Source organism: Hypanus sabinus, chromosome 8 (genome assembly GCF_030144855.1).
Source record: "Hypanus sabinus isolate sHypSab1 chromosome 8, sHypSab1.hap1, whole genome shotgun sequence".
Taxonomy (NCBI): domain Eukaryota; kingdom Metazoa; phylum Chordata; class Chondrichthyes; order Myliobatiformes; family Dasyatidae; genus Hypanus; species Hypanus sabinus.
Window position 1 is genome coordinate 128,814,508 of NC_082713.1, and position 15,764 is coordinate 128,830,271.

Below are 15,764 nucleotides of genomic sequence, written 5' to 3' on the forward strand. Positions count from 1 at the left end.
GAGTGACTGTGGCCATGGCAGAAGAACTGAAGGAATGTCTTTAAAAGCAATCATTTAATATTGTTCTAGATTCAAGATTATTTATGCCAACTGTAAAGGAGAACAAAATGAATGTTACTCCAGACCAGATGCAGCAGAAAAAAGACATTAAGCAAAAGAACAAAATGAACGTAAATGTGAAATAAATCCTATAAAACACGAAGTACAAGTAAATGTTACATTCATAGACTGGTAGTATGAACATAAAGTAACTGCAGTTAATGTAGATGTAGTGGGCTAATGGGTGAAGGTGGGCTTGTGCTGGCAATAGGCACTTCTAACTATCTGTTGTTGACCCCTCCTGTCCGCCTTTTTCATACTGCACAGTAATACACCATGTCTACTGTACATCTGTCAAAGGTCTTGACTTTGGTGTACATTGACCAGCTGTCTTCAGCATTCTCAGAAAGTAGAAGTATTGGTGAGCTTTCTTGTTTGTGGAGGATCTGTTCTGAGAAAGGAATTTGTTCACCAAAATCTGTGGGATAATGCCAGCTGGGAAAGTATTGAGTTGGGACTGAAGGGGGAGGGGAAGTACAAAAAAAATGAATTGTAATTATGTGACATCTTTCCCACACTCTGAACATCCCACATTACTTTACTCATAGTGAAATATGGTATACTTGTCTCATCATATGAGCATGGAGGTCAAAAGCAGGAGGTCATCGTACAACTAGCTAAAACGTTGGCTAGACCTCAGTTAAGAGTATTTTGTACAGTTCCTGTCACCACACTGAAAGGGAGGATGTGATTACATTTGGAGGAGCTGCAGAGGAGATTCACTGCAAGTAGCCTGGAATGGGGTGTTACAGTTATGAGGAGAGACTGGTTAACATGGGTTTGCTTCCCTTGAAGGGGAGGAGACTGAAAGAGGACCTGATATATATGAAATTGTTAAATATAGTGGACTGGGACACATCGGGACCAGTACATTTTGTCTTAATTAAGTAGCTGTCCCAATTAGCCAATGTTTCATGGAAGTAATTTAAGAATGTATAAAAGAGACAAACTACTATTTAACTGAGTAATACATTATATATTTAATTGAAATACAGAACAAATTAGAACACTACCAATACGACTACAGTACTATAAAACTGTGTAGTAGTTCCTAATAGTTATCGATGGAGGAGCTATCCAGTGTACGATGCCATGTTCTTTTGATCGACTGTAAATGAATAAAATCAGCACAGACACCTAATGCAGATAATGGACTGCATTCATACAGTTATTTCAATGATTGCATTCTCCAAATCTTTATTTTCATTGTAACTTTCAAGATGATTGTCGAAACCTTCAAATTCTTTGATGTTCCTAACTTGTTGAAGCAGTGAGATCATTTAATTTTCACTCCTGGCCTTTTCTGGCATCTCCAAGCCTGAATGCATGAAACTACAGTGAGCCAAACATTTCTGAATTGTCTTGTTACTTATTTCTCACCAACTATCAGTGAAAAAAATCATTTTATTTTTTGAACATAGACACATGCTGCTGATACTATTTAAAAATGTTTTGCTCTAAGCATGGTGTAGTGTATAATGGCCGCACAAGTGCACGTGACTGACTTGTTAGAAACTGTTCAGCACCAGCCTCCTTTTCCAATTAGGTGGCATATTGTCCCAAATCAGTGAAGGGACTTGCAGCTGTTTTCTCAATTACTTTTTGTTCTTATCTGTTCCAAATAAGCGACTGCCCCAATTCACTGGAATCCACCATTTAGAGGACCATTTAGAGAATCCACTGGAATCCACCATTTAGAGGAAATGGTCAATAACTTTGCCTTGAAGCAAATCTGTTTAAAGGTAAAGGGAAAGTTAGGGTAAGGAGTAAGAAGTTTAGAGGGGATATGGGAAGAACTTATTTTCACCCAGAATCAGGAATACATTGCTTAAATGGGTAGAGGGAAAAATATCCACAACATTAAAGTAGTACTCAGATGAACATAGAAATCTACAGAATAATGGAATTACTATAGATGGGCATTATAGATGGTCGGCATGGATGTGATGGGCTGAAGGGCCTGTTTCTATGCGATTTGACTCTAAAGTATTCTTAATGTGCAGTCATTGTTGTAAGATGGGAACTTAGACATATCGAGGGCTCTAAGCACCAATTAACAGATGATCTATTTTAGTGTTGAAGTCCAAATGAAAAAATTTGGTCAAGACAGTGCATAAGCTATAAATATGACAAATCTTTACCTATGAATACATGAAGGAGAAATAATAACTAGCAGCGTCAGACTAGACATACAAAGCAGATCTATGTAAGATTTTGACAAAAGCATTCTTAATCTATACTGCAGTAGTCTAGTTGAAATTGATCTCACTGCTCTAGATAGGAATGTACTGACCCAACACCTCACTATAGATGTACAGATCTTGTCAAAATGTGCACTGTACAAAATCTGGACTGTGCAACTCCAAAGGAAAGAACACACTCTATCTAGACTGACCTTAAAGAAATTCATTAGAAAACCAAATCAATGCAGTACTGGTCTAAAGAAAACTGAGATCACCAGGCCAAATCTGCACTGGTTGTTTGGTGGGGCAGGACCCAGTGCTCATAAATAAAGTTCATTGCTTACTAAGTGAAAAACAAGAGCGTGTGAATTCAGTATGGGATGGTGTGGGAGGAAGAAACTGTTTTGCTGCAATGTCGTTATTTTTAGCTTGAGTATTTCCAACTTTGTTTGGTGTTGGTGCTTTGTATAAACTTACACCCAGTGGCCGCTTTGTTAGATCCAGAAGTGTACCTAATAAAGTGGCCATAGGAATGGAATCCAGTGTGGCCTTCTGCTGTAGCCCACCCACTTCAAGGTTTGAAGATGCTCTTCTGCACACCTCTTGTAATGCATTATTTGAGTTACTGTCCCCTTCCTGTCAGCTTGAATCAGTCTGGCCATTCTCCCCTGACCTATCGCATTAGCAAACTGTTTTCTCTCACAGAACAGCCACTCATTTTTTTTGTTTTTCACACAATTCTCTGTAAACTGTAGAGACTGTCTGACACCAACAATCATCCCACAGTCAAAGTCGCATTTATTATTACTTAGAGATACAGCATGGAATAGGTCCGTTTGACCCACTGAGCCTAATCACAGGACAATTTGCTATGACCAATTAACTTAGTAACTGATACACCTTTGGATTGTGGTAGGTAACCAGAGCAGCTGGAGGAAACATCTCATTCTAATGTTTGGTCTGAACCGCAATGAAACCTCTTGACCATGTCTGCATGCTTTTGTGCTTTGAGTTGCTGCCACATAATTGGCTTATTAGATATTTGCATTAATGAGCAGGTGTACAGCTGTACCTAGTAAAGTGGCCACAGAATGTGCGTACATCCATACAAAAGTTTTGTAACTTGCTGAACAGTGAAAATGATGTAGAATATAACACAGACATTCAGGTTGTATACGTTGACTGCAGTATGTGGGAGTTTATAGAGTGCAGATTTTATCTAGAACTAACTTGTTTACAGAGTACAATACTGTGAAAAAACCTTAGGCATATATAGACAGCCAGGGTGCCTGAGACTTTTGCACGGTACTATAGTAACTTAATGCATTGCACTGTACTGCTGCAAAAGCAAATTTCATGACGTGTGAATGATGATGAGTGTGATTCTGATGTGGGTCTCAATTGCAGACTGAGAGTGAGAAGGGGGCAGAGAGAGGGGAATCATGATTGGGAAAGGGAGAGGAGGGGGAGCAGAAAGCACCAGGGAGACATTTTGTAATGATCAATAAACCATTTGTTTGGAATCAAATGACTTCGCCTGTTTTCTCTGGATTGGATGTGTCTGTACCCATGCCACCCCTTCCCCGGCACTCCTTCTCTGCCACCTGTCCCACATTCTTCCCATGATGCTCCAAGCTCACCATTCTCCACATACTTTGCTCCTGCCAAATTTACAAACTCACTGTCCACTCCATGTTAACAAATACAGTACTCAGCAAGAGTCTAGCCCTATGGATATGCCTAAGACGTCTGCACAGAACTGTACATCTCCACTTAACCTCCCCAGATAAGGGTCATTGAATTGATGTGTCGATTAGCAATACAGATTTATTCAAGGTGCTCTCTGTAACCAACCAAAAGTCTGAGCCCATGTGAGTACTATACCTTTGTTATGTAGAAAGTAAGAGGAATCAAAAAATGAAGTAGTTGACCGTAGGAACAAGATCTGCCAGTTGGACGAGAATGTTAGTGAAGGGGAACTGTTGGGATTGAGTTCCAGTAAAAAGCGGAGGAGCCTAAGGCCTTCTTGTTGGGGGTTAAGGTATGGGGTAGCGACCAGATGTCCATGCTGAAATTGAGAAGGCACTGGAAACTATCAAAATGTGGCAGAGTGAGAAGTATCCTGGATGTAGGTAGGAAGGGAATGAACAAGGGAAGTCAGAATGGAGTCAAGGTATGAAGGGATGTTTGGAGGGGCAGGAGCACGTAGAGGCAGTGGATCTAGCAGGTATTACTGTGTATGAATTTTGACAGGTGAAGGAGCATGCAGGTGTCTAGCAGAGGTGCCCATTCACCATTCTTTGTCCGTAAGACCTTAAGACTTAGAAGCGGAAATAGGCCAATTGGCCTGTTGGGTTTGCTCCACCATTCCATCATGGTTGATTTATTATCCTTCTTGAACCCATTCCCCTATCATCTCCCTGTAACCTTTGGTACCCTTACTGATAAAGAGCCTGTCAATCTCCACTTTAAATATACCCCTCCAGCAGACTCAGGAGGAAAGCAATCAGCATAACCAGAGACACCACACACCCCAGCCACTCCCTGTTTGACTCGCTGCCATCCAGCAAAAGGTTCGGGACACTAAAAGCCAGAACAAATAGACTGAGGAACAGCTTCTACCCCAGAGCTGTGGCCTCCATCACACCACTCCCACAGAACAACGACTGAAACTGTGAGCACACACACGCACACACAAGCACTCAAATACTTGCACTGACGGCACTTTGTGCATTACTGTGATAATCTGGTGCTGCTGCAACTTATTTTCTGCTACTTATCTATTTAGTACTGTTTTTCTATTACTGTCTTGTTTTTATCTTTCGCTTTGTTTGATTGCCTGAGAGGAAGCCAAACAGAGTTTCATTGTATCTATGTATAATGACAATAAAGATCATTCAATTCAATTCAGTTCAATCTGTAGCAATTAATTCCACAAATTCACCATCCTCTGACTAAAGAAATTCCTCCTCATCTCTGTGTCTTGGGGACATTTTTGTATTCTGAGGCTGTGCCCACTTGTCCTAGACTCCCCAACTATAGAAAACATCCTCTCCAAGTTCACTCTGTTTAGGTCTTTCAATATTCGTTAGGTTTCAATGAGATCCTCCCCCTCTTATTTTTCAAACATCCAGTGAGTCCAGGCCCTGAGCAGCCAACGCCCTTATTACACTCAGTATTCCATTCCCAAGATCACTTGTCGCCTCAAGTGTCAATGTGAATGAGTTCCTTGAACTTGTTTAGAGGAACTTGAGATAACAAAATAAAGATACTTTCATTTTAAATATAATTTTATATGCTGTATATTCTTAAGCTCAATTAAAATTCTTCTGCATGCATCTAACCTGTCCAGTCCTATCCATTTATTCCCCCATCTTTCTGACATTCAAGAGGACTAGAATATAAAAGCAAGCATGTAATGTTGAGACTTCATAAAGCACTGGTGAGGCCTCACTTGGAGTATTGTGAGCAGTTTTGGGCTCCTTATCTTAGAAAGGATGTGCTGAAACTGGAGGGTTCATGAAAATGATTGAAAAGGATTGAATGGCTTGTCAAATGAAGAATGTTTGGTAACTCTGGGCCTGTATTCACTAGAATTCAGAAGAATGAAGGGTGACATCACTGAAACCTATTGAATGGTGAAAGGCCTTGATAGAGTGGATGTGGAGTGAATGTTTCCTGTGGTGGGAGAGTCTAAGACCACAGGGCAGAGCCTCAGAATAGAGGGGTGTCCTTTTAGAATGGAGATGAGGAGGAATCTTTTTAGCCAGGGAGTGGCAAATCTATGGAATTCTTTGCCACAGGCAGCTGTGGAGACTAAGTCTTTATGTGTAATTAAGGCCAAGGTTGATAGATTCTTGATTGGTCAGGGCATGAAGGGATACAGCGAGAAGATTGGGGCTGAGAGGAAAATTGGATCAGCCATGATGAAATGGCGGAACAAACTCAATGGGCCAAATGGTGTAATTCTGCTCCTATATTTTATAGACTTATGGTTCTACTGAGTACAGTTCTTCTATTCAAACTGCTCCATGGAGTTCACCTACCTAATTCTGCACCACCTCCTTCGATTATTCACATTCCTGACCCATACTAGTGAAGGCCAAACACTCCTCTGTATTGATCAGGATTTTCTTTTCAGATCCATCACCATGTTAAAGATGCTACATGAATACACGTTGTTATTATAATTCAGTTTGCCGGCAGGGAGTCGAGAAATGCTCATGTTGAGGATTTCCTAATTAGTGACTAGGGCAGCTGACCCCTTTCATTTCATAAACATTGAATTTCACTGCTCATTTAAAAATTCTGCAACATCATTAAAACTGTCAACGACAACACTGAATTTTCATTTCTTGCAAGCTGTATTTTCCTCTTTCTCCTTTGATGTCTATGTACAGGAAGCCTTTCTGTTACACAGCTTAATAATGCAGTTCTCTAGCTATTTGCTATTTAAACTGCTTTGAAGTTTGGAGAAAAAAAACCCTCCTTTTTCCCACCATGCTGCCTTTAAGGCTTATGGCATTATAAGATTATAGCACCCAGTCGTTTCAGAAGTAATTAAATTTTAGTGGGTTTACAGTTGGTTTATATACTATATCATTACCAGCATTTGGCATGTTCAATTTCTGAAGGTTTCCTTCATTCAACAGTCTGACATTGCTACCATGGTAATCCCAATCAGACATTCAAGGCAGAGCTTCTGTTTAAAGTGGTACTTGTTGAAAATGTATTATTTCAGTAATAATTGAGTAATATTGTAAATATATTGTTTGAGCATTCTTTGTTTACATAATTTATTATGGGTTGTATGTAAAAGTACATGAATGGCGTATGTCATTACATCAACAAGTCATATGTACATGCCTCGCTAAAGTAAAACAAAGTAGACAAGTTCATCCCGGCTTCTTTATTTACTTTTCAGTTAGTTTCTTGAGTTACAAAACATAATAGCAACAACAAGTAAGTTAAACGAACCTGAGTCAACTACCTAACTATTGAAGTGCTGTACATTTTTTTTTGGAAGGGGAACGAGAGAGAGTGACGTTTTGAATTTAAAAAGAATGTGCAGAGTTTGTTTCTTTGAAAAAGGGATAGAGACAATCTAGTTAATTTTTAAAAAGGCAGTAAACGAATTAAATTTATGGGTTCGTAAAATGAGTACCTAGTGATGATAACAATAAACATAAAAAAGCAGAAATGACTGGCTATGTCAGAAAGATAGACACGTTTGATAGCAAAACAGATAACTATCTGGGGAAATACTGAACAAACTGAACAATATTTTGAAGCAAATGAAATAGCAAATGTGAAATGCGTGCCAGTGTTGCTGAGTGCAATAGGTAGATAAACATACAATTTACTTAGAAATTTCTGCTCCAACCAAACCAGCCGAAATTAGCTTTGCTGATATTGTGAAGATAATCTAGCAACATTTAGAACCAAAACAGTTGTTGATTGCAGATCACTTTAGGTTTCATAACTGGAATCAAAAGGAAGGGGAATCCATTTTACATTATTTGACTGAATTGAAGAAATTGTCTGAGCATTGTGAGTTCAGTGATAGGCTTAATGATGCACTGAGAGATTGTATAATTTGTGGAATCTTAAAGGAAAGTATTGAAAAATGGCTCCTAACTGAAGCATAATTCACATTTAAAAGAACAATGGAAACAGCAGCCAGAGATGCAAGTGAGTTGCAGTCAGGAATGAAAGTGAGTGTGAACAAAATTGCAATGTCTAAACAGAAACCTGTCTGGCCAAACACATTGTGTGGCCGTTATGACAGGGGCTCATATACAGCTTTAAAGATGCATTTTGAAGCCCTATAATTTTACGAAGGGAAGGCAGAAGCAGCTGAGTCATTTCATGGTTTGTTTCTGGCAATGACTGTGCTACGTACTGGGAACCATTGCAATCAAGCTTGGTTTAAATGGTTTCTCTCAGTGAGTTGAAGCAGCCGCAGTTGATTGGCAGAACTGAGTCCTAGCAACTGTAATGTGTTTTCAGCATCATTGTTAAGGGATCTGAAGCCTCAAAGAAGATTGTAGATTAAAAAGTAACAACCTTTCCTCAAGTCTGTAGAGAATGATGTGGGGAAAGATATGAAGGAAATTAAGTTAACTCCTTGTCTGGGAACCATTTGTAGCAGAGGCTTGCAGTGGCTTAATGTTTTATGGAAACTAGTGAGGAAGTTGGCATTCTTTAAATCAGAGATCCACAGATGTAATCAATGATGAAATCCTTAATAGCATGTGGCTATCTCAGTTTGTCTGTGTTATGGTTTCGATCAAATGTTTTGCTTGTCCCATGTATACTACTGCCACCTTTGTTTACAGAGACATGTTCTTAACCACACTTCGAAACTTGTTTTCTGTTTTGTATTTACCTTGACATGCAGTTTTGTCTCTTTATTTGTGTCGTATAGCACTATGCCAGTGGCTAGAAGCAGAGCGGTGTGGCAGGAGCCAAGAAACTCCATGTCCTAACAAAGCCTCAGGTAAAGAGTGGAAAACAGCTGGAACTGATCTCTTAGCTTTCTATTTCCTTTCCAAAATAAACCTCCCTCTACTTCTCCAAATTTTGTAGATTTTATTGGAATCTCTGCTGGTGTTTCATTCCTAGTTGGACAGGAATTATGTAAATTACTATGGTGCAGCTGCTGCAGTTGATTGTCAGACCTATCTCCTTCGATCTCTTTCCTCCTTCTGCAACTAGTGTAGAGCAATATCGTCCTTGCTTGCTTTTTGTCCACAGACAGTTCTTGTCACGGCAGGGGGGTTCTCGAGGACTTGCTGCCTTGGTGGACATTACTGTCTTGGTTGGTGATGGGACTCTATGCTTTCCTTATCTGCTTTGTTCTGCCTGGCTGTGGGTTTGCTGAAGAATATATCTGATGAACTTGAATTGGTGTTTTAGTAAAAGCAAATTAGACTGCATATGTTGATTGTTAATTACATCCGCTAATATTGTGGGAAGTTTTAAAATGAGTGAGATACAATTGACATTGGAAAAAATTCTTGCTTAAAATCTTGGAAACACGGGTAGTATCTGTGAGGAAGCAGCCTAGATAATGTTTCAGGACAAAGACCCTTCACTGGACCCTTAGTTCTGACAAAGGTGCTTTGGCCTGAAACATCAACTCTTGTTTCTCCTTCCACAGATGCTGCCTGATCTGCTGTGTGTTTCCAGCATTTTCTGATTTTATTTCAGATTTTTGATTTCCATCGAAAGATTGTTTCATATCTTCTACTGTATTTTCATCTTTTGTGATCATTGGTTTCAATTTCAGTGAATGGTCCATAATGACCGAGTTGAATATGAGTTATGTCTCTCCCTTCCCCCATATTGGTGATTTTCCTAATGTAGGATTCCCAAGCATCCATCCGTTTTGTCATACTTCCTTATGATGCTGGTGTAGGCTGTTCAGCCCATCAAGTCAATGCTAGTTCTTGGCACAATAAAGATGATCCACCCCACCACTTAATTTCACCACAGTCCATTCTCACATGCATTAGTATTATTATCCCTCCCTGAATCTCCCACCAGCCACCTCGGCATGACAGGGTACTTTGCAGTAGTCAGTTAAACCTACCAACCCACACGTCATGTGGATGCGAGGGGGGGATGTGAGCATTCAGGGAAAAGCTCATCGGAGGAACTTGTAAACTGATGATCTGGATTGAACCAGTGTTTCTGGAGTCGTGAGGCAGAAGCTCCACAAAATGTGCCACCATTGTTGCATGGTGCATGATCCAATCAAAGAATTAAAACGCTGAGTGGCTTCTCACCCAACAACTGCCCATCTGTGTTTACATGACAGGACAACAGCCAGATTTCAAGTTGACCATTGTTTGCCCTTCAGCACTTTGCCCCACTTTGAGTCCAGTAGTAATGATGCAACAGCAGACGGAGCAGATGCAGTCTGTAAAACAGTCCTTTGCACTGGCCGCTAACCAGTTATCCGGTAGGCTGTCGTTAACAAACAACTCTGTTGCTGGTGATGGGTAAGTTTGGATGAGCCTTTCCATTACCCCTGTGTTGGCGGTAGGTAGGAAAGCTCCTTTCTACCACAGAAATGGGCTATTTCGTCCACTCCACATGCCTTCTCAGACATCTACAAATCCTTCATTGCCTCTTACATTTATCTGGCTTTCCTTTAAATGTCCCCATTCTTTTCACCTTGGTTAAACCTCGAGGTAGTGATCTCCATATTCTCACCGCTGTCTGGGTGAAGGAATCTCTTCAGATGCATCTGTTTGATTTTTTGGGGGGGGATTAATGGACCACATTCTGGTTTCATCTGACCTCAACCATCAAACCTGTTTTGATGCTGCTGATCTGTCAACCCACACACAAGTCAGAGAAGCAAACTCACTGTGCAAGCCCCCACTATAGTAAAAAAAAACTTATGGTTATTTCCTAAATCTTAACCTTAAGTTATCCTCATAAAACTTGGTGTGCTTTGTGCCAGGAAGTAAACTCACTGCCTACACTATGAGCTCACCTTACTTGAAGTGCAGCATATCTAATAGGTTGGCGTGAAATGTTCCAAACTTTGCCATCCCATCCAGCACTGAGTGATGTGATCTATGCCTACACTGAAACCTATATGCAGGTTATATAGTGGCCTTTCAACCAGATGATGCTTCCTTGTTTGAAAAGTTAAAGTGAAAGAACTTTAAAGCAAAATGGGTGTCTTCTAGTAGCTTTGCAAGGTGTTTTCCCACTGATGTGAGTTGACAGTCACGATTTGCTGGTGCTCGTAATTTAACTGGAGCTGAAAGTTCAAAGTAAACTTATTATCAATGTACGTACATCTACGTCACTATGCACAACCCTGAGATTCGTTTTCTTGTTGGCATACTTAATAAATCCAATAACCATAATAGATTAATAAAAGATTACAACCAGTGTGCAAAAGATAAAAAAAGATAACAAACTGCAAATACAATAAATAAATAAACAAACAAACAAACAAACAAGCAATAATTATTGAGAGCATGAAATGTACAGTCCTTGAAAGTGAGTCCATGGGTTGTGGGAATAGTTTAGTGATGGGGCAAGTGAAGTTATCACCTTTGGTTCAAGAGCCTGGTAGATGAAAGGTAACCTGAACCTGGTGATGTGAGTCCTGAGGCTCCTGTACCTTCTTCTTCCTGATGGCAGCAATGAGAAGAGAGTGTGACCTGGGTGGCGGGGGTCCCTGATGATGGATACTGCTTTCCTGTGATCATGCTCCGTGTAGATGTGCTCAGTGGTGAAGAGGGCTTTACCCGCGTTAAACCAGACCATATCCACTTTCCAAAATCTGGCAATTTCCTGGTGACCTGCATAATTTACCATCTCTTTTCATTTTATAGGGGAAAATTTTGATCAGAGTCCATTGAGGAGAACCTTCAAGTCCAAAGTGTTAGCCCATTATCCTCAAAATGTGGAGTACAACCCTTTCGATCAAGATGCTGTCAATATGGTGAGTTGTGGATTTTAATGTTTTCTTTGCTCCTGTACAGTGAATCCAAGGCTACATCAGCCTGTAGATTTGACCAAAGTTGCAATAGTAATATTTGGGTTCGGATATTTTCTTTTTCTCTTATTCTGATCTCATGTGTGTAGCCATGATTCTCACAAGTTAGTTTGCATGACCAATGTTTATCCTGTAATCATTCAGATTGTCCCTACATTGATCTCATTGATCCTCATGGGAGTTTGTTGTGTAAATTGGCAAGAATGATCAATCTGACTTTGGATCATCCTGAAGTTGTTCAGAGATCTGTGTGTTTCTTTGAGGATATTTTTTGTTTGTTCGCGAGGATGATAATCAGAGATGCTGTCACAAGGACCCTATTGATGCTGTGAGCGTACTTCGGGGTCACCTGCTAAGCGAGACACTAAATCTTTGGATATCCACCCAAGTCTCATTTGTTTTTCTCTCCCACTCCAAATGTTTGTTTTGGTCAAGGTGCGAGGTATCATGCGGATGATCCAGAGCTAAGTCAGGAAGAACCTGCCCTTCTTGGGCAAATTTCTCTGTAAGTTGGTATTTGTAAACCATGGTTCTTGGCAAGGTAAAAAAGAAAGCAATTGGATATCTGTTCAAATTCCTTCTGCTCATATTATGGATGTTGCCAGAAATGGTCACCAAGGTGTGGGCTGCAATATGTTTTACTTCATCTTTCACCTTGTCAACTGCTTCCTTGACATGCTGTTTTTATCCAATTCCCACAAGTGCCTCAACTTTGATTGTTGCTGAAGGATTTTCTGGTAACAATAAATGTTTTGGATATTCCCAGGGAAATTGACTGGGTTTTCATTATGAAAATAATGATGTCACTGACTGGGTTTTCATTGCCTATTACATGGGGACTTCCTGAACTTCTAGATTTAATCGGTGATGGTTTTCCCAGGAGTTTGTCCTTCTGACTGTGAAACACAGCATTAAGGCATTTACTCTTAATAAGACATCAGCAGTAAAATGCACTGCTTGGAACATGATGTACCTATTGTTGACATGAGTACTGACAGAAAAAGGAAGAAAGAACGAGCAATCAATCTATGTGATTGAAAAGCTGACAACCCAATGAATTTAAATATTCAGCCACTATGGTTGTACTCTTGAACCGTCCCTGAATGTCAAGAAATTGGTGGTTGGGATAAAACCAGAAAATACTGGAAACATTTAACAATGCCTGTGGAAGGGCCATAAACAGAGCTGAATGTTCCAGCTTACCCTTTCCACAGATACTGTCTGTCCTGCTGGGTGTTTCCAGCATTGTATTTTTACCTCAAATGGTGCTCCCATGCCATAATCCTTCCATTCCCTCTCTAGTGGCATGGTGAAGAGGGCAGCACTAGCTAAATAACCGTGCTATGTTGTTATGACTACACGTGTAGATTGTGCATTGCAGCCACCAGGTGTTGATTTTGTGAACTTCTGAACATCGTTCTGTCTATTAACACAAAACCCGTGTCAGTCATCTCTAGTGAATGGAAATATCCTGTCCACAAGCCAATTCATGATGTGGCGTTAAATCTGCCACTTGGTTGTTGCTGTGTGTCCAATGAAGATTGTGAAATACTTAAGTGGAACAGACATGTGCTGTTCTCGTTTTAGACCCTGAGGGAATGTGATGCTTTGAAAATAAAAATCAGCTGCAGCATTACCTCATCACCCCTGCAATAAATTTCTAAAATGGTAATTACCTCACTCCAACTCCTAAAATGGTAATTACTTTTCTCAATCTCATCAGTATAATGAGGCACGAGAATGGTGGGATTATCATTAACAACTCATTCAGACAATTTTTGAAAGGAGCTGTGGATTTGTGAAGCCATCTAGGGTTATCAGATGACTTTCAGAGACCTGTGTGGGGAAAGGGTACTTCATTCACTTTTCAGTTGTTGCTCTTGTTCTGATGCTAATTTTGGGCAGCCATTTCCACCGACAGATTCTCTGAATGGTGAATGTGATTTTGGTACATTTTACAGACATGCCATAGAATGTACACACCCGATCAAAAATACCCGTGCAAATGTTTGGTCATACCACGTGGGATTCAATCAGGAGTCATTCAAGTGCTCATGTTACTTCTTGAGTTTTGCTGGAGACAGACGTTGCAGTTTGGAATTTAGTTTTAAAATGGGTCACTCGATTGAAGAGGTGGTATTTTAGCCAAATTGTTGTCATATTTGTATTTTAAAGTCTTTGCGCTGACTCCAGCTTGAAGAATGGAGTCTTGCTTGAGGAGATGGTTTACAATAGTGCATCCACAGTGTTAAATGTGGCCTTGCTTCATTTTAAGATTTAGTAATTGATTTGCTGTTGTCACATTACTGCAAAGTTTTGTTTGCATACCATCCAGGAAGATACTTTCACACATTGTACGTTCAGGTTGTACAAAGGGAAAACAATAACAAAATGCAGAATATACAGAATGCAGAACAAAGTCCGGGTAGACTGAGAGATCAAGAGTTAATCTTTAGTGTGTGAGAGGTCCATTCAAGAGTCTGAAAACAGCTGGGTAGAAGTTGCCCTTGAGCCTGGTAGATGTTCTTTAGCTTTTGTATCTTCAGCCTGATGGAAGGGGGAGGAACTGAGACAGTATCCTGGATGGAAGCAGTCGTTTGATTATGCTGCCTGCCCTCCCAAAGCAGCGGGAGCTGTAGACAGTCAGTGGAGGCTGGTTTTTGTGATGGACTGAGCTGTGTTCACAACTCTCCGTGTTTTCTTGCAATTTTGTGCCGGGCAGCAGCGGAGTCCTGATGAAGGGCCTCAGTTCATAACCTCGACTGTTCATTAGATGCTGCCTGACCTACTGTGTTTTTCCAGCATTTTATGTGTGTAGCCAGACCAAACAATGAGGCGTTCAGATCGGATGCTTTCTCTAGTACACTTGTAACAATTGGAGAAGGTTATCAGGAACATGCTGAATTTCCTTAGCATTCTGAGGAAATACTGACACAAAATAGCTGTAAGTTATAACACCATTAACATTTCATGTAGAATGAAAACACATTGTTGTGTTGATAGAAGAGCAGGCAGTGATCCTATCTGCTTTTGACCCTCATTCCTTTGTCAGCACATACAAATTGATCTGCTTTAACTGTGCTGTCTGCCTGAATAACAACAAATGCGGTCAAAGATGACTCATTAGCTGTGAAGTGCTTTGCTAACCTGCATGCATGGAGGGTACACTACAAAGTAATGCCTTTTTTCCCCCCCTCTCTGTTCTGAGTAGATGAAATGCCATGATTTACACCCAAAGTCCAGAGTCCTTCCTGTCGAACTAGCAGTTAGATCCACCAGTAATTTACAGTATACTTGTGAGGGAGTGGGAGTACTGAACATGGTCGGAGGGCTTGTGAAATTTAGTGGCACTTAAGTGCCCATCTCCAAATGTAGTAACCTCACTACCACTTAGCTGACCAAGCTCTGAATGATGGAACTGACCAGCCACTTCAACCCAACGAATCTCTGCCGATCATCAAATCCCATTTACATTAATCCTACACTCTTCCCTTTTTATTCTCCCCTAGCCTCCCTCCCTGCAAATTCCATCACGCACCCACACACTGGGGGCAGTTTCCATCGGCCAGTTTTAAACCTTCCAATCCGCTCTCCAGCGGAATATGGAAAGAAAGAAGGTGGAAACTGCTGTCGTCGTGGAGAGAATGTTCAAGTTCCACTCAGACGGTGCTGGTGGTCAGGATTACAACTGGAATGATAGAGCTGTGAGCCAGTAGCACTACTTCAGGTGACACTGTGTTGCCCACAAGGAATTTGAGGAATAACCAACTGTGCAGGCCTTGTGAAGAAAATGTACCATTTTCATACTGGAGGCTAAAGACAATAGACTCAAACTAATCTAGCAGCAGTAAAAGCTGAACATGAATGAGGCACTGTGGTTTGTCTGTGAAGGTATATCGGTGTGCCCATGCTCTTTAAGCTTGTTGCATGGCCAATCCCTCACTCCGTTGGTGCCA

At 40.6% G+C, this 15,764-nt stretch overlaps 1 protein-coding gene across 5 annotated transcripts in view; it reads left to right on the forward strand.

Moving 5' to 3' along the window:
* Window positions 1-15,764, forward strand: part of LOC132398415 (DENN domain-containing protein 5B-like) — a 288,937-nt gene that overhangs the window by 111,574 nt on the left and 161,599 nt on the right. For 2 of the 5 annotated variants that reach the window (XM_059977803.1, XM_059977805.1), the window contains exons 2-3: window positions 8,710-8,781; window positions 11,645-11,754. The exons of 1 other annotated variant lie outside the window; for it this stretch is intronic. In XM_059977803.1, coding sequence (XP_059833786.1) covers window positions 8,710-8,781; window positions 11,645-11,754 — 182 coding nt within the window. The remainder of the gene's footprint in view (window positions 1-8,709; window positions 8,782-11,644; window positions 11,755-15,764) is intronic. 2 more of the 5 variants (XM_059977804.1, XM_059977806.1) reach the window with 1 other exon arrangement.